Source organism: Macadamia integrifolia, unplaced genomic scaffold, assembly GCF_013358625.1.
Source record: "Macadamia integrifolia cultivar HAES 741 unplaced genomic scaffold, SCU_Mint_v3 scaffold_143A, whole genome shotgun sequence".
NCBI lineage: Eukaryota > Viridiplantae > Streptophyta > Magnoliopsida > Proteales > Proteaceae > Macadamia > Macadamia integrifolia.
The window spans coordinates 54207-74590 of record NW_024870623.1 but is presented as its reverse complement, the minus strand read 5'-3'; the positions used below and the strand labels follow the sequence as shown (position 1 = coordinate 74590).

Here is a 20384-nt window from a genome sequence, read left to right as displayed (position 1 = left end):
TTCTACTAGAGCCGCATCTAAGTTAAACCAGGTGGTTGGACCGTACACGGGATTAGGGTATTTGGTGGCCTAGTTTAGGAAAATTATAGGACTTTTTTTTTTTTTTTAAGTTTTTCCTACAAGAAAAAGAAAGGTAAGAGCATCCTCAAAAGAGAAAATTCTCCAAGAGAAGAAACACTAAAAGACTACCTTCAACCAGACATCGATTGTGCTCTATGGGAAAGATTCTTCAGGTTCATCGCACTCCATCAAAGGGTTTTGGTTTGAGATATGAATAAGAGAAGTGAAGGAGAAGAAGAGGAACAAACCAAAGGTTTGTAGAAGAAGAAAGAAAAGTGAGAGAGCTTCCTTAAGGTTGGTAAAGCGAAAGAAGAAGGAGAGACCATTTCAAGCAAAGGCTGTGATTCATCCTTGACAATGGATCTCTAAAAAGTTTGGGAAATGAACATCTTCAACATCTATACTCACTAAAAGGTGAGATTGAAAGGGTTAACATCGTCTGCAGTTCTTCCAATGAGAGTTACTGAGGTTGAGGTAACTCTTTAAGCAAATCTCTGTTCTTATGATTCTAGGTTTAGAATCTTGTTGAGCAAATCGAGTATTTTGTGTGCAAGGGTTGAGACTTGATTTTATTTATAAGTATCATTAAAGGGGCTATCAAATGGGTACTTGATAGTTTGTTTGGGGTGCCTTTTGGGTTCTTTGGTGGGTGTAAGAATCGATGTTGCAGAAGTTGTTCTCTGGGTGTATTCATTATCAAGTGGGTGCTTGATAATTTGTATGGGTGGGTGCTTTTAGGGTTCTATATGGGTGCAAGGACCATTGCAGCAGGAATGGTGTTCCTAGGTCTCTGTAGCGACTAAATTGGGTGGTAATGTATTGAGCAATATATAAAGCCCCAATTTAGGCATTGTTTCATGGATGTAGGCACGTTTACCAAACCACGTAATAACTTTGTGTAATGGTTGTGCTTTATTATTATTTGGATATTGGAGTATTTGTTTTACAAAGTGGGTGTGTACTAATTAGTAGGCCTGACCATATTGTGGTTGCAAGGTGGATGTGCATACGAACTTGTGAGATTAGTAAAAGGGCTAACACTAACAATTTCATTCTTGATTGATGTCATAGGTTGTAGAGTTGAGTAATTGACACAAATGAGTGAGTTGAGAGAAGAACAAGTTGAATAAAGTTTTTCCAGGTCACCAATTCGCCCCTCTCAGTGACGCATTGGGATCATCAACTTAGCAAGGTTATGATGTTGAAATATAATATTTTTTGAGAATGTCAAAGCCAAGATTTTATTTCATAAACAATATACTTTGGACAAAAAGTTTTATATGATGATAAAAGAGAATGTTCAATTATATTTAAAGAGCACATGGGATAACAAAAAGAAAAAAGATCGATAACATATAACTAGTGACTGATACTTGTTCTATAGCAACAACAAAGAACAACAAACCTTAGCCTTATTTTAATTAAATGGGGTCGGCTACATAGATTCGTATAGTTATAAAATAGTAATAGAAGTAAAAAAGAAAAAGACATAACACCACCTCAGAAACCTTCCACCTAAAAGGGGTTGGCTACTAGGATCTTTGCCCTACAAACATATCACCGACCTTAAAGTGATTGATACTGATTCTATAAAAACAAAGTGGAAGAAGACTAGTTTACAATCACACTAATGTGGTTGTTTCATTCATAGGATACCAATATCTGTTGTGGAACCATAATGAATCAGCTTCTACAGCATATGTGTCTTGATTTCGATTCCAGCCAAAGTAAGCATGGGTCCTGTTCTTAATAGAAAAAATACCATGACCATAACTGGCTTCACGAAATGCAGAATAAGGTGGTTGTGGGTATTGTAAGCTGCAGAATTTGAAAGAATAAAATTAGAAACAAATATTAATATTTTATATAATATAAAAAGAACAGAATAAATGTAAACATCACGTCTATTTTAAATTTGTTATTCTTAAGCCGCTAGGCCTTCAATATTTCCTCCATCGCCAATTGTTATGTATACAGGTGCATTTGGATTACTTATAGGTGTGCATAGTCCATTTGTAATATTGTATGCAATGTTTGATATTCGTTCCTGTAATGAATATTCGTCAGTATTAAAAAAAATAAGTCTGATTCCATGATATTCTTTTTTTTGGTAAAAGATGAAGATAAAGCAAAATAGAAGTATGCATAAGAGCTTATTCTAACAACCGTTAATTTTCTTAATATATATTACTAGATTTTCACAATAGAAGTATCCATGCATTAGATTTACATCGTTCATCTGTAAATTGGTAAGATTCTCAATATAGAAATCATTTTTCATATAATGAGAATATTAAGTGGGAATCACTGATAACTTAAGTGCAGTCGCACAAATGACACTAAGGAGTAACTCTAACCCCTTCTTTATTTATTTCGAATACCCTAATGAATCCGATAATTGGGTCCCCTAATCGAATTTTGATTTGGCATTCTCCCATCCCCAATACTTTGGACATACAAAAATATGCACTATCCTTTTCAAACCTTATTAGACCCCACTAAAAATTTTAAGATCTTACCTACATTAGAAAATAGAAATGTTGAAACATGTAACATAAAAAGGACAATAACTTACAAATCTTTCATATGCATGAACATGGCCAGCAAATACGACATCAACTTTATATTGTACAAACCATGGTTCAAATACTACTCTCATAGCTTCTCCTTCCATATAGGCATTGAGGTAGCTATTATACAATGGTGAATGCACAAGGATGATTAACCATGGTGTTTCAGTCCTGTTCACTTTAGGTAGTTCTTGTTGAAGCCAAGTGTATTGCGGACTATACTTTCCTGGAAGCAAAAATAAATAGATTTTATCATAAAAAGAAATATTTTCTATTTAAATCAAACTAATCCAATTATTACTTTTAATATGATTTTTTTTTATCGAGAATACATTTAGATATACACGATCAAGCTATATTCATAAATCAGAATAATTATAGTCAACCCTATAACTGCTATAATGCTCAGAAATTGTAAACGACCATTTAGAATGCATAATGGTATATATTTGAGTTAAACAATTTATAGACTATCCAAGCTTACCAAATGCTGAATATGAAGCAAGGACGATGATATATGCTGAAGCCCGCTTGATTGAGTACCAAAATGGTGAAATACTAGCTGAAGAATTATATGGCGTATAGAATCGATTTGTAAAGGGCTTATAAGGTACAGTTTCACCCTACAACAATTAAAATCCTCATTGTTAGCTAATAAATATATTCTAGTTATTATTTGTATCCGCAAAAATAAAAAACAATGGATGAATGAAATGAACCTAAAGTATCAAATCAAAAAAACATTAACATTTGAGTAGTGCTCATTACCAAAGTTCTATTGTTTTCCTTTTCATATGGGTTGCTTAGACATAATATTCTATGGATGAAAATTGTCAGTATATTAAAATATAAAATATTGATTAATATTATATTTATTTTATAAATGATTTGGAAATATTCTGGTGATCCAATCAACAAAAAATTCAGATTCTGTATATATGGAATAATGACGGACTGGGATTTTGTTAATAATTATTTTCATACCCTAAAGTATGTTATATGATATTGTTAAGTGAAGAGATCTAAGTTTATTAACTATCACTTTGGGAGATATGAGGGCTATTTTTACATTAGATGTATATATTGTTAAATGTCATTAATAAATGTATTATCTAGCATATATTATCAAAGGTAGATATTCTCATCTTTCAACAAAGATATTATAATAGCTACAATATAAGAATGAGATAATACAGAGATATTGTTTTATTTGGAAACTCGTCTTAGAGTTTTAAATCAATAAAGAAGGGACTGGAGGAGACCCGGACAAGCAAGCAAGTCAAGCCTCTCTCTCTCTCTCTCCCCCCCCCCCTCCCTCCCCCCCCCCCCCTTGTTGTTCTGTATTAGGGTTTGTTTATCCCTATTTTGCAGTCTTCCATTTTTTTTTTTCCTTCAGAAGCAGTGAAGCTAGGGTAGTATTGAATCCTAGAGGTGAGTTAGTATGGAGGGTTCTCTATGTGTTTGTGATGAAGGCCTAGATGGCTTAGGTGTTCGAGGCCTGGCTCCTAAGGTCCTAAGGTCCTAAGGAATTCCGAATGTGTCAAGGCCCATAAGGAGAAACACCAGACCAACCCAAGACCACCAGTCCTAGCCCAGTTCAGTCCAAGCTTGCTCCTCCTACGCATGGGTGATCCAAATAGTCCAGATGAGCATAAAGAGGATAGCACCTTATTCCTAAAACCTTGTAAGGTTGTTTTTGGTATGTATTGAGCAACAAGTAGAGAAGATTTGAAAGATTTGGGCAACAACAACTTTGGAAAGAGTCTTGAAGCCTCTCAATAGAAAACAAGGAAGGAGCTCTTGCATCCTACCAATTTAAATTACGAGATTTTATTTTGCCAATATCTACTAAGTAGGGGTGAAACAGGGTCGGGTTGGGCCTAATTTCTTAAAACCCTAACCCAACCCTAAGTCCTCAAAATTCAACCTAGGCCCAAGCCAACCTGCTGGTGTTCATGTTCAGGCCCAACCTTGTCAGGTTCATACCAACCCAACCCGTCCCTAATTGACAGTGCCAAACTTTCAACCCTACTACTAAGTAAATAAATTAGAGCTAAATAGTAACAAAGGACCTTTCTAAATAAAGGTTCCCTTGATTAGAGAGATTTGTTTCAATTGTCACTACGAAATCTCGGCTGTAGGATTGTCCGAGGTAGACGTCTAAGATTTAGGAATTTAATCTAGTTATGTGTATCGATTTTCACTGGGAGGGACATAATCTTGTGAATGAATTTTAACTCAGTTTGGTTTTGAACGTAGAAGTATTGTATCCCTTGAGACCTTGAAGAGTTGTAGTTTTCCCTTTCTGTGACTTTCCCTTGTGCTCTAGTCTTCCCAGTATACACCTTGAAGAGTGTATGCTTTAATCTTGATTCGTAATTTCCACTTGGGATGCATCAATATGTGCAATCATTGCCAATGAGTTCACCATGAGAATACTCTGCATTCCTTCGTAGTGGAAGAGCTAACTTTTCTATGAGCTATTGTACTTGTGATGTTCAATGTAACTATTCTCCCTTTTCCGTATGATAAAAAATTTTAATATCCTTTACCAATCTGAAGCTTGATCATATGTTTAATAGGATTAGAAGTTAAATTTATTTTTCTATTGCACTACCCTATATATGAACTCTCTGTCATTACTTAGCTATGAATATTTGCATGGTGTGCAAGTTCCTATTTTACATACTCAAGAAGGTGAAATAATATTCCTGTGAAATTAAACAACCTTGGTTTTCCTAGAAAAGTGATGAATACCTGATAAACATGCTGATGGAAAATGTTAAGACTTGATAATTTCAAGTCGAATTTGTTTGGATATTTAGGTTTTGAGTGCTTACATATTGAATATCCAAATCGATCTCATGATTTCCCACTGTCCATATCCAAGGTTGATAAGCAGCACTTCTTTCTATGAATCTGCTCCATGTATCCCACCTAGTGTTGTCATGAAATGGATAGTTATCTGCATAAGAGAAGTCACCAACATACAATACTGTTTGCCCATTCAATGGGTTCATTTGGTAATGAGTGAGTGTGCTATTTGAATTCAAAGTCTGACCAAGATCCGCTGTAAATTCAGATTAATTAGTGATCAGCTTAGAGAAATCATAGCATTTAAGTAGATTACTACTGGAGTTGTTCAAGTAATAAATGATGATCACAAATTTCATACCTATGAGACCAAATGTATAAGGAACATCAGGACCAACTGGGGGAGGAGTTATAAACCAAAATTCCCGTGTGGTGTTTCCGACGCCGACCTCGTAGTAGTATTTCGTATCAAACTGCAGAAATCATTGAAAGAAAGAGCAAATAAAAGCTTAGTTCTTATTAGGTTAACCCTTATTTTTCACTATGTATCTTCATTTGATCAATGCTAAACAACCCACCTCTAGGTTACCAATGGTGCAATGATGGATAAAGCCTGAAGAATAGTTGTAGTACTTGTAGGTCAAGTAGATGCCTTCTGCACTATATATTGTGGTGCTATTCTCAGCCCAGTAAAGAACAGTGCTTGAGCCTGGTTCTTGTTGGGTGACCCAAGACACAATCACACTCTGTCCTACTGAGTCTCCTTGAGTTATATGAACCTGTTATAGAAAAAAATGGATCATCATCACAAATTTAGAAAAAAGAAAAACGTATACCTTAACTTAGGCCAGAAACATTGTTTTAAAGGAAGAAAGTTTCCTGTCTGAGAGCATTCAGTAGTCTATATGATCTGTCACTCGGACTGAGTTTCCCCACATCCACAGTCAAAGGAGAACCCTTAACCGAGGTTTCTCCGTTGACCAAGGAGTGTGGATGGCATCCATCGGGAATCCTTCTATGGTAAAGGGTATTATTGACGGATCCAGCTCCTCTCCAACGACTTGGATCCCTAACCATTTACCTCATCCAATCAATGGCTAAGACGACTTGGACACACATCCCACCAACACTTGCCAACATCAAGGGATATGTGCCCAAATCATCCTAACTGTTGGATGGGTGGAAAGTAAATGATTGGTGTTGAAGAGAATCCTTTTCCTATTATTGATCGTACTTTAAGGTGAAGGAAACCTTCCCCCTATCATGAATGTTTTTTTTTTTTTTTTTCCTGAAATATTTAAACATCATTCTAACAAATGATAATATTAAATTTGATTAAATATAGTAAAATAGAAATTACTACCCACTGTGTAATTTAGAAGAATAATCAGTTTGTATCCCTGCCACCCACATACACAAGCGAAATGAAGAGAAAGAAGAGAGAGAGAGAACCTGCTGTGGTGCATTATAGCCTGGGGGCACACTAAAAACATCACTGTTAAGTGGCATATCAACAGATGGATAAGTTACTTTTACATAACTACTAGTGACTCCTCCATTGCACAATAGAGCCGAACTCAAGAAAAAACCCAGTAGAACCACTGCACGAGTTCCCCAGTTGCCCATCTTTGCTACCCTGTTTGCACTCAGACGTTTTCCAAGCTTCCAACTTAGAGAATTAAATCCAGTATGTACCGTATTTATAATTTCCAAATCAGTTGACTTGAGAATCACTCAGAGAATATTCACTCCTTTATCCCATGAGAAGTGGAAAAAAAAAGAAAGATCAAAGGAGACAGAGAGAGAAAGCATGCTCCTCACTGATTGTCAAGGGTTGGTTCACTTTCATGTCATGAATGATGGTTGCAGTAAGAGACCATCCCTCATGCGTCTCATCAATTGTTTAATGGTGGTAGGAGAGATTGAATAATTTGCGTCTCATCAATTGTTTAATGGTGGTAGGAGAGATTGAATAATTTTAATTTTGATGCTCTTGGCTTCTGAAGTCCTTCCTAAGATTTTATTTGTTAGCATCTGGAAGATTTTTGTATATTATTAGAATAAAAATCTAGTAGTATAGAAAACAGCTACATTAATATATGAGTGAAATCACTCTCCTCCCCTGTGAAGTTTATAATTACAAATTTTTCCCTCCTAAGTTGTAGATTTTATCAACTATACCCTGATAGTGAGTGAGAAATCATTAAATGAGGAATCATGTTGTACAAAATTGCTTTGAACCCCAAAATACCTTTGATCCAATGGAGATGACCCAATTGCCCTCAACCCTTAGCGGAGTGAAATTTGTAATGACATATTATTCTACTTAGAACCTAAATTATTTGATTAAAAGTTTCAGGACATCCAAAACTTAATTTAGTGAGTAAGTTCTCGACAAAATTTTTCTAAATGGAATCTATAGACAATCCACCTAGCTATGCGGCATGAAATAGCAATTTGACAATTCTGACTAAATCTAGGAAATGATCAAAATTGCATACTTGTCAAATTTCAGACTTAGACTCAATCGTTTACTTTCCCATGTTGTGGAATATTCCCAACGTATATTTAGCTTTCTTTTTCTTTTCAATTAGTTTCGTTCTCTTTTGTATTTTCAATATTTTATTTTACTCCTTGGCCTATCCCATTTAGTTGAAACTTGATCGGTGTATAAGTGACCTTCGGATCTACTGATCCATAAAATTTCAGTTCCTTCCAACCCATCAAGTGGTAAAGATTTTTACCAGTTTTGAGATACCCCTATAAAAAACCTAGAATATTTATTTATTTAGATTTTAAACCTTGCATTACATTAAAACTTCTAACAATCAACAAGATATTTACCCCACACACACACACACACAAAACCAGATAGATGCTTAATGAACTAAGATATGTTATGAGTACTTTTGAAGCTCTTGAACTCAAATTGCCTTGTAAAATTTGTAATGTAGCTAACTCCTGTGTATGCATGTTTCACACATGTTAAGTTGGCAAAATCCACTCCACCCTATTCTGTTGCCATCCCTATTTTGTGTTCTGCTACTCTTGGTGAAAGAAGAGATAGAGAAGGAGAGATTATTCTTGTACTCAAGGGAGTTTGTTTCTCCATGAACTTCTTCTTTTTTTTTTCTCTCTCTCTTTTTTTACCTTCCCCAATAGGGCATATGCATAGCACACACCATTCCAAGAACATGTTTGAGTCTTGATGTTTTGGAGTCTTTGTTGTCTCTATTTATTCTTTAATTATAGCTGGTCCAAGTCCAGTATGTGATTTGTAGTATTTCCATTGGTGAATGTTAATTAAATACAAAAAGTTCTGATTGTTTTTGTTTCAAATTTCTATCCTTCTACCTTCTTTTATTTTTATTCAATCAATCTTGGATCTTTTCTTCTTATTCTTTTATTACTATTATTATTACTATTTTTTATTTTAGGTTGGGTTACAGTTATAACCATAAAACTAACATTTTGTATATATAATCACTGGACATTCTAACAAACATAAATAGGTCCACGAGATTTTGCACCAAATGTACTTTTTTTTTTAGGAAAATAAAAATGGAACCATGGCTATCAAACTAGATCTAAGCAAAGCATAGGATAAAATTGAGTGGTCCTTCCTAAAGCACATGCTTTTACAGTTGGGCTTTACTCATCAATGGATTCAGTGGATCATGCAATGCTAATCTGTTATTTCTTATTCCTTTCAAATTTAATGGATCTATTGTTGATAGAATCAAACCGTATCATGGGCTTCGGCAAGGTTACCCTTTAAGCCCTTATCTCTTTATTATTTTTCATGAAGCATCAACTTCTTGTTTATCCTAGATTGAACAACTTAACCAGATTTCAAGCATTAGAACAAGTAGGAATGGTCTGCTTCCCAATTACTTTTCGCTAATGATTGCATGTTATTCTCAATGGCTAGCAATCATGAAGAGCAAATTTTGCTAGGCTCCTCTCTGACTATTGCTCAGTTTCTATCCAAGAGTTTAACTTGCATGTATAGAATTCTAGTATTTAATTTATTTAATGCTGCCACTCTCCCTTGTATGAAAATGAGAGCGGATCAAGTCCTCTTACGACAACCATTCTTGTACGGGACTGATCTACACAGATGGAATCTATCCAATAACCAAATTTGTGATGGATTCTATCTATGTGAATCAACCCGTACGAGAATGATTCTCGTGTGAGAACCTGATCCACACTCTATGAAAACTGCTACATCAGTCAGATGCTATTGTGGTTCCATCTGTCTTGAACCATGGTATCTTGGAATCCCCACTATCTTGTTAGGAATAAAAGGGCAGTTTTTACCAATACCATTGAGTGCTTCCGTGTAAAACTTGGGGGTGGTAGGAGAGCCTTCTCTCCATAGGGGGAAAGCTTGTAGTCCTCATTAAATCAGTGCTGACCATGTTTCTATTTTGGCCTATTGGCTTATGTCAGAATTTAAATCAACTCATTAGGCACTTCTGGTGGAAAGACAATTCTTATAATGGTGAGTACTAGATCAAGTGGGAAAATCTTTGTCACAGTAAGCTTTTCGGTGGGCTGGGGTTTCGTGAGCCCAAGGAGATGAACTCATGACCTCTTAACATTGAGTTGGTCTTTGCAACCTAAGGCTGTATTTGGTTTGTATTTTCATTCTGAAATTAAATAATGTATTCTTAACTGAGAATGAGAATATTGTTTCAATAAAAATGTGTGCTTACAATGCATTCTTGATGTTAGAATGTTTAAACATTTTATCAAACACCTCGTGGGTGGAATCTCTTTGGTGAAAATCCCAGACAACATTACATCAACAACTCATAAATAAAAATATTAAATTTTGAATGGTTCCTTAGTATTGCTTAAATCGATCCTCAAGTCCCAATGGGTGGTGAAAACGAAGAGCCTTCTACAAAGGCATCAAATCAAACCCAAGCTCCACTGGAAACTCAGAACATGAAGATGAACACCACTTAGCACAACATTTTCAAACAATTCTAGTATTTATTGTAGTTGGAGCAAAACGAAATGATTTCATTGATATCAAAACATTTCAAATATGCTTGATGAAGGAGCAATCTAATCTAACTTCCTAAACAAGTGATTCTTCTTGTGCCTCTATCGACATCTTCTTCCTCAGGACCTTCTCCTGGTTGGACTCTCTTTGGAATGCTTTAATGAATTCATGGAAAGAGGAGAACTAAAATTGGGTTTGTGTTGGTTTTGCGACAATGAGAGATTCTGAGTGGGTAGCGGAGATGGAGAAAAATGGGTCTAGTTATTCCAATTGAGGTGGAATCAGATACTTGCTTTTGTATAAATTCTGGGTAGGTCGGTATCCCACTGCACTTGACTCTAGTGTTCCAGTAGTTTTTGATCTTGTTTCTGTCGGCCAAGTATACATAAGATAAAATCAAATCAAATTCAGGTTCTGGGACAAGGCAGAACAATGAAGATAAGAACATGAAAAGAGAAGCATGAGGGATGAGAAGAAGAGATACAAAAACATGCTCTATATCTGAGCGGTCATGCGAGAACATTTGTTGCTGAGCTTGGAGTGGAGCTCGAGAATGAGACGCTATTCCTTGGGGGAGTGTTGGAAAATTATAATACAATTTCTTACAAAATACAAATTACAACACAAAGCTTTTGCAGTAGAAACTATACTGTTGTAGTGTTGATCCTTAGCTGAAATGAGATGAAGAAAAACTTGAAATAGATGTTAAATCACCACCACAACAACTGAAGAAACTTCGAACAGAATAGAGTTGAGTCACACTTGTAGTGCTACCTTTAAGGTAATTGATGCCTTCTACTACCAAGAGTTATTCTACACCTCTACCTCCATGATAAAACAACCTCCCACTAGAAGATGAGGCAGTTCTTCTAGTTCCTTCTAGGAGCAAAAAACTATAACATAACAGCCCCCCTCTAACCTTACACAAGACTTAGAGAACATGGAAGGAAGAGAAAGGCTTGTATGGTTGCAATAAGTATAAATGGATGGAATGTCAATGTGTGAATGTATCTCTACAAAGTATTTGGTTGGATTTATATAGACCCAAAACCAACCCTTGCACCCTCTTGGATTCCCCAAGAGTAACCTCCAACTAATGGCAAGTTAATTGGAGAATAATATCATTTGAACATGAATTGAGAATTAATTCAATAAATTGAATTAATCCCAATCAATTCCTTAGCCCACCTCCCTACTCATGGTAGTGACCACGAATGGATTTTAGGGCATCCATATAATGACATTGACTATTTACCTCCATTTGGCAATAACCTATGGCATAAATTAAAAATTAATTTCATAAATGAAATTAATCCCAATCAATTCTCTTTGCCCACCTCTCCACTCATGGTAATGGCCATGAATGGACATTAGGGCTCCCATTGGGTGTTTTTCACTACTTTGACCCCAAAGGTCTCACACCATAACAATACAATCAAAACACATAAAAGAAAGACCTTATTTTGAAACTTAAATATTATAAAATAGATATAAAATCTAACAATCCCCCACAAGTTTCAAACGACACGAAGGACACATGTGTTGTGACTATATTAGACACTATAGGACACATCATTTTAGGTGTCTTTCAGACTTGAACCTACACTAGGTCTAATGAGCCACGCTACAGAGTACGGGTAGAGTCAAACTCCTTGAACCTTTCTTCATTGGTGTAGCTGACCAACCCATCAACCACATCCCATAAGTCTACTTTTTGAGCTACCCATCATATAATCATTTGGACTTTTGAACCGGCCATGTCCCTTATCTTGGACTCATGAATGTTTAGAGAACCTGCCTATAAGTTCTCATCGGCGGTGGCCACACCCCCTACATTCATTTATGTTAGTCCCTAATGTGCACCACAATTAACATACCCCCTATTTCATGGGATTAGACTAATTAAGAGCTTTACCGCTCAACCCTTCTCCTTGTGATGGTACTACTATCATCATCTACATCTTGAAATGAATACTTATATAAATAGTAGTACTAAATTGGTCATCCCATGACTTCGTTTGTACTCTTTAAACCTAATTCAGGCATTAAGCCTCTTCACATAGGTAGGGTGTCCATCACATGACCTAAGGATTAGGCATCAACCAAATTCCTGTAGATACACTACACAAGTTCTTGACAGACAAAGGCTTTGTGAACATGTCAACTTGGTTACTTTCTGACTTCACATAATCGATAGCTATCATTCTTTCATCTATTATTGTCTCATAAGATTGTGTCTTAGGTGTATGTGCCTCCTTTTACCATTGTATATCCGGTTCTTGGCTAGATGTATAGCCGCTTGATTTTCACAATGTAGTGATATCGATGGCGTCGATTTTTTTCACAATAGAATATCCAACATTAAGTTTCCAAGCCATTCAGCTTCCGTTCCCGCCTTTTCTAAGGATATAAACTCAGCTTCCATGGTAGAGCCCGTCCCATAAGATTATTTTATGGACTTCCATGATATGGCACCGCCTGCTAGTATAAATACATATCCACTAGTAGTTAAGGACTCGTTTGTATTCGAGATCTAATTTGCATCACAGTACCCTCCCAACACCGTTGGTTTACCACTATAGTGCAAACTATAGTTTATAGTACTTATTAGGTATCCTAGCAACCTATCAACTGAGCTCCAATGCTTCTTACTTGGATTGTGAGTATACTGACTCAACTTTCCTACCACAAGGGCAATATCAGGACTCGTACAATTCATTAGATATGTGACCGAACCAATAATTTGAGCATACCTTTTTGATTCACTGGTTCACCCAAGTTTCTTTTCAAATGACATTCCCTATCAAAAGGTGTTTTAACCGCTGAAACTTCATGGTACCTATACTTTTTAAGTATATTTTCTACATAATGGGTTTGGGATAGTGAAATATTATTCTCTTGCTTGATAATCTTGGTCCCAAGGATCATATCAACCTCTCCTAAGTCCTTTGTATCAAAATTAGACGTCAAAAGTTTTTTAGCTTGATTCACTATTTTCAAGTTTGTTCTCATTGTTAACATATCATCTACATTTAGCAGTATGAATACGCCATTATCACTATAAAACCTGTTATATAAGCACCTTTCAGCGTCGTTCACAACGAAACCATTTGAAATTAGAACTTTGTCTAATTTTTCATGCCAATGTTTTGGCGCCTGCTTCAATCCATATAAAGATTTCCAAAGCTTACAAACTTTTTGCTCTTGTCCATTTACAACACAACCTTTTGGTTGCTTTATGTAAATTTTTTCTTCTAAGTCCCCATTTTGAAATATCATTTTCACATCCATTTGATAGATGACCAGGTTATGTATTGACGTCATTGCTAACATAACTCATACTGTGGCAATTCTAGAGACTATGGCAAATGTGTTAAAGTAATCAATGTTAGGCTTTTTTCTAAACCCCTTGATTATAAGTTTGGCCTTGAAACGATCAAGTGACCCATCACTTTTTAGTTTCATTTGAAATATCCACTTAGTTTCCAAAGTTTTGGAACCAATTGGTAAATTTACCAATTCCCAAGTATTGTTCTCCAAGATTGAATCTAGTTCACTCTTGATTGCCTCCTTCCAAAAGATGTCATTCGATGATGTAATAGCCTCTTTGTATGTGAGGAGATCCTTGTCTACTAAATAGACAAGCCACTCATCATTCGAATATTTGGGTCTTTTGAGTTACTTGCTTATCTTTGGTTGACTTTCATCACCATTACCCAGTTCTTGATTGATAACCCTTTCATTTAACTCTATTTCCCCATAAGTCAATTGACTATCCTTACTTGTAGGTAAGTTGGACTTAAAGGAAAATATATTTTCAAAGAACTCAACATCTTTTAATTTTGTGATGCTATTTATTTCAATAACATCATCCATGTCTTTAATCACCATTAACCGGTATGCTGTACTATTTGTAGCATACCCCAAAAATACACAATCACATGTTTTTTGTCCTAAATTTCTTTTCTTAGTATCCAGTAATAATACCTTAGTCAAACAGCCCCAAATCCACAAGTGTTTTGGACTTGGTTTCCTTCCAAACCATTTCTTAAATGGAATCATATCAGTCTTGTTATGTGCGATTCTATTTGATAGATAATATGTCATTAGCATGGCTTCTCCCCACATATCAAGTGGTACACTTGGACTCAATAATATAGAGTTCATCATCTCTTTAAGACATTTATTTTTTCTTTCGGCAACCTCATTGGATTCCGATTGGTACGGAGTGGTTGTTTCATAGATAACTCCATTTTTGTCACAAAAATTATCAAGGTTAAAATACTCGGTCCCTCTATCGGTTCTAAGTCTTTTAACCTTCTTGTCAAGTTGATTTTCAACTTTCGTTTTATAAGATATAAATGTCTTTCCGACCTCATCCTTTGATTTGAGTAAACAAATCACGGTATACCTGGAGTGATCATCCATGAGGTTATGACTTAGTTATTTCCTCCCCTAGACTCATATGACTTATAGTCACTCAGGTCACTATGAATCAATTCCAAGAGATCACTCTTTCTATCCATAGTTTTATGAGGTTTTTTGGTTAATTTTGCCTTTATATAAATTGTACACTTGTTCACAGGGGGTTCCACCTTATTGGTGATCATGTCTAACTTGCATAGTTTGGTGATATACTTCATACTACTATGACCCAACCTACCATAGCACAAATCAAAAGAATTAGTAGAGATAACAATGTAAGCAGAAGAAGTACTAGCTTTTCAATTACAATATTTTCAACGCTTAGTACAAATAACCCCTCATTAAGGTATCCCTTCCCCACAAATACATTATTCCTAGTGATAACTGCCTTATCACTCTCAAAAACTAATTTCATTCATACTTTATTAAGCAAAGGAACTGAAATTAAATTACGCCTAATGTCTGACACGTGGAGGACATTGGTGAGAACCATAGTCTTCCCTGAAGTGAACTTTAACATTACTTTTCCTTTCCCTATAATAGAGGTACTTTAGAAATTTTCCATGAGTAGGAGAACATCTTCAGATCACCACAAATGTGTCTTGTTGCACTAGTATCCAATACCCAATCCTTTGGTTTTTCAACTAAATTTGCTTCTGTGACCATAGCTACAAAGACGTTGTCTTCAACTAGGTTCACATTTTTAGATTTTTTTTCTTGAATCGACAATCTTTCTTGAAGTACCATGGCTTACCGCACTCATAACAAGTGAGTTTCTTCTTCTTAAAAGAAGATTCATTATTGTTTTGACGGTTCTTTCTTTTCTTGTCTTATTTGTTGGTTTCTATCAAGTTTGCTTTTAAGTGTTTCTCCCCAAGGTCTTTTTCACCCTTGTCCTTGTTTCGGTTCTTTTTCTCAATTTTGATCCTTACAACCAACTGGTCTAAGCTCAGCTCTGTCTTCTTGTGTTTTATAGACAACTTGAAAGCATCCTAAGAAGATGGAAGCTTTTCAATCAAGGCACCGGTAACAAATTCTTCTAGTAAAACCATTTTTTCCTTTGTTAGCTTTCCAACCAAGATTTGAAATTGATCAATTTGGTTTGAAATGGTGTCACTATCTTTCATAGTAAAATTTAGAAAGTTAGTCACCAAGTACTTCTTTGAGCCAGCATCCTCAAGAGAGTATTTATTTACCAAAGCATTCCAAATCGAATAAGCATACTCCAATGAACTATACACATGGTATAAGTCATTGGATAATGCATTAAAGATCCAATTTTTACATTGGTAATCCGCTTGAATCCAAGCCACCCTTTTGCCCTTCTTTACAAGATCATTGTTTTGTTCAGTCAAGGTAAATACCATCCCAATTTGGGCTAATGCAAACAACATCATTTGCCTCCATCGTTTGAAGTTTTGACTTTCAAACTGCTCAATTTTGTCGAATTCAGTGACAATCCTCATCTTACCCAAATCCGGGATAAGATCAATTACCGATGGGATAACATTAGTGGGACTTGAATCAATGGTAGAGAAATGAGGAATCCCCTTACCATTGTGGCTAACATGAACCCCACCTCCTTGATTGTTGATTGTTCCTTCAACATTTATATTTGAAGGATCTCCTACGTTGATAGTTCCATCAACGACATTGTTATTCGAAGTATTACCTATGATAGTGATTATGACCATCATTGTTGTTGGAGTCATCATCTCTGTTGAGGCTTACATCTCCAAGATCAGCCATGGGATCTTACAACGATCAATTACCTTAAACTTGTTGGAAAATTGTATTACAATTTCTTACAAAATACAAATTCCAATACAAAGCTTTGGCAGTAGATGTTGTTGTAGTGTTGATGCTTAGTTGAAATGAGATGAGAAAAAACTTGAAATAGATGTTAAATCACCACAACAACAACTGAAGAAACTTTGAACAGAATAGAGGTTGAGTCACACTTGTAGTGCTGCCTTGAAGGTAATTGATGCCCTCTACTGCCAAGAGTTGCTCTGCACTTCTACCTGCAAGATAAAACAACCTCCCACTAGAAGATGAGGCAGTTCTTCTAATCCCTTCTAAGAGCAAAAAGCTACAGCACATAGCCCCCCTGTAACCTTACACAAGACTTAAAGAAATAGAAGGAAGAGAAAGACTTGTATGGTTGCAATAAGTAGAAATGGACAGATGTCAATGTGTGAATGTGTATCGCTACAAGGTATTTGGTTGGGTTTATATAGACCAAAAACCAACCCTTACACCCTCTTGGATTCCCTAAGAGTAACCTCCAACTAATGGCAAGTTAATTAGAAAATAATGCCATATAAACATGATTTGCTTAACCCACCTCCCCACTCATGGTAGTGACCATGAATGGACTTTAGGACTTAACCCATATCCCCACTTATGATAGTGACGATGAATGGACTTTAGAGCACCCATATAATGGCATTGACCATTTACCTCCATTTGGCAATAACCTATAGCATGAATTAAGAATTAATTTCATAAATGAAATTAATCTCAATCGATTCTCTTTTCCCACCTCTCCACTCATGGTAATGATTATGAATGGACTTTAGGGCTCCCATAGGGTGTTATTGACCATTTTCCACTACCTTGACCCTAATGGGTCCCACACCATAACAAAACAATCAAAACACATAAAAGAAAGACCTCATTTTGAAACTTAAATATTATAAAATAGATATAAAATCTAACAGAGAGAAAGGTGCCTTTCATAAGATTATTGGCGGAGCTCTTTTCATCAGGCTGTGCCGAGAGCTAGAGAATGGAGAGTGGAGAATGCAGAAAGGGAAAATATCCCTTTCAGAATGGGCTGCATTCTTGACCGTGTTCTAGAATTTTGAGAATGGAATGCTTACCAAACAATGTTGTAATAATCCAGAATATGTTCTTGGTCCAGAATGCATTCCAAAATGTATACCAAACACCGTTAAGTAACCCCAATAGGGTATTCTTCATCAACTTGATGCTCTTTTTGGGTGCGTGCTTTTAAAGGGAAATCTTTTCCTTACTCAAATTTCATAAACGCCCCTACCATGCTTGATACCTAGTGTACGGAATGCTTGTTCTCTTAGGGAAAATGGTTGCCGTTGGGTCAGATCTTATATCTCCCCTTCTCAGACGTTGGGACATAACAATATTGTGCCTTGATGTGGGGTCAGAGTGTAATAGCAAAAGACCAGAAAAAAACATATAAATGGTATACCCCGGCTTAACATGGCAAAGGGGACATAAAGAGGATAGGAAGAGATGCCGGCTAATCAAACGCTCATTAACTGCAAGGGCGTTTGAACATCACCATATACAAAACTGAATCTTAAGCAAGAGCTTTAGACATCAAGCTTCGCTCAAATGGAGTCAAGAGGGAGCGAGATCATGACAATTAAAGCCAAAAATAATTTGGTATGTAAATTTTACTGAAAAACACTAATTTCATAAAACAACGCCTTGAGATCTTGAGTCCAAAAAAGGATTTTAGACATGCTAGAGCGTCAAAATGGAAGAACAAGTCCCTAATACAAGATAAGTCTCTTTGCTTTAAGATGAATTAACAATGTTCATCTTAAAGACGCATAAAAACTCCACTTGTTTGACCACCATCCTATGAAAAAAGCATACAATTATCATAAAAAATAAGGTGAGAAATTAAGGGATCCTGATGACTGGTTTTTTTTCTTATCCCTTTAATATGATTATTTAACTTGGCATGAACTAGAAAACAAGACAGCCTCTTGACTAAAATAATAATTTGGTAGGGGCTCATAGGGCAACCCATGGTGAAGCCTCCAATGGAGGAAAACCAACAAATAATCACACCATTCACTTTGATATAATAGGCAACTAAAGACACACATTGTATGACCCATGACACCCAAACAATAGAAAGTCCAATTTATTAAGCATTTTCTGGAGAAAAGTCCACTCCATTTTAACTTTCCTTTGCATAAATCATATACTTTGGACAAATAGATTCATATGATGATTAGAAGACTTATTCACAACCTGATGAAGGACAAGTTTTGAAATTCTAATACAAGTCTTCAATTGCAGTCACGTTGCCTATTGTTAATTGATGAGTCCCTCTATTGTTTGAGGCTATAATTTAAAATAAAAGTGAGAAAATTGAGACTAATAGAAAAGGAATAGGGGACAAAAAGACGACAAAATAAAAGGTAGGGGACAAATCTCGTGGGGAGAGGAGAGAACAGAGAGAGAAGTAGGGGAAAAAGAAGTAGAATTAGATAAAGAGGGAATAGGGAGAACATAAATCAAGAAAGAGAAGATGAAGAAGAATAGAAATTGAGAGGGAGAGAGAGTAAGTCACACTGCAAGTGGGGAGCAGTCCCTGTTTTCATTCATTAATTCTTCAATCCATTGATTGTATTTATACATTCCTTAAAACTCAAAATGATAAAAACAAAATAAAAAATAAATAAATAAATAAATAAAAATTAAAAAAAAAAAAAAAAAAAAAGGAGAGAGAGAAATAATTCCCTAAAAAAAACTACTTCTCAAGTAATAACTACTCCCTGGGCAATAACTTCCCAACTCCCATACACCATTAATAACTAACAGTTTGGACAGTAATTAAAAAAAAAAAAAATACAATAAAATAAAACAACTACACATAGGTATATAGAAATATGCATCCACACAAGAGACACCTAACCACAATGCAGTGATACATTGATACATTGTTGTGTTTGTCAGCGTCTCATCTGATATGTCCTAATTCCTTCGATGATATCATCATCAATTGTCCCTGAGTGGGAGAATTAACCTCCTATGAAAAATTGGCTTTGATTTTTCTTTAGAAAATCTAGATTAAGGCATAAGGCATCCTCGGTGATCCATGTGCAATCTGAAATTAGAATCTTATAGGAACCAACACTTCTTACACTTCTTGCATGCCACTCTTTTATGTACTCTTTATAACCTGCTTTGATCCCAAATTAGTGCAAGACATGTTTGGAAAATCTAATACAAGTCTTCATTGTGTTTGAGGCTATATAATGTCCAGTCACCCCCCAGGCAGCAGGATGTATGGTATAGGGCCTCCTATTTCCTCTCACTTAAGTCTCAATTGGGAAATGGCTTATTAGGCGCCATATCACAATTCATTCATTCTCCGGCATAGCTGTTCACAGAACATCCAAGCCATTTGACAATGATCAAATTTACCTTTTCCATTCGAGGAAAACTGTGATAGTACAGGGCATGGGATAATTCCTTTAAAATAAAAGTGCGAAATTGAAACTCTCTAAAGGAATTGGGGGAGAAAAAGACAATAAAAAATGAGGGAGGTAGGATTTTAGGGGGCGGGGGTGAGGAGGGGAAAGAGAGAGGATCGAGTAGGGAGAAAGAAAAGTAGAAGAGGAAAAGGGAGTAGGGACAAGAGAAACCAAGAAAGATGAGAAGAAAAATTGTGGGGAGAGCGAGAGAGAGTCACAATGCAAGCGGGGAGCAATTCC

At 35.9% G+C, this 20384-nt stretch overlaps 1 protein-coding gene across 1 annotated transcript; it reads right to left on the bottom strand.

The window, feature by feature from the left end:
• Window positions 1-1682: 1682 nt before the first annotated feature.
• Window positions 1683-7037, bottom strand: LOC122070907 (purple acid phosphatase-like). The gene is made up of 8 exons (XM_042635139.1): window positions 6897-7037; window positions 6023-6223; window positions 5806-5917; window positions 5471-5700; window positions 3115-3253; window positions 2636-2856; window positions 1989-2107; window positions 1683-1881 (listed from the first exon to the last, which is right to left on the bottom strand). The coding sequence occupies exons 1-8, from the start codon at window positions 6951-6953 to the stop codon at window positions 1683-1685; spliced, it is 1278 nt and encodes a 425-aa protein (XP_042491073.1). The 5' UTR covers window positions 6954-7037.
• Between the last annotated feature and the right edge of the window lie 13347 nt (window positions 7038-20384).

What these genes read in the sequence shown, in the direction of transcription:
- LOC122070907 (XM_042635139.1), bottom strand. Translation starts at nt 6,953, where the DNA reads ATGCCACTTAACAGTGATGTTTTTAGTGTGCCCCCAGGCTATAATGCA. An exon ending in GCTATAATGCACCACAGCAG is followed by an intron (nt 6,224 to 6,896) that starts GTTCTCTCTCTC and finishes TTTCTATAACAG; the next exon opens with GTTCATATAACTCAAGGAGA. An exon ending in TCGATTTGGATATTCAATAT is followed by an intron (nt 3,254 to 5,470) that starts GTAAGCACTCAA and finishes TAATTGTTGTAG; the next exon opens with GGTGAAACTGTACCTTATAA.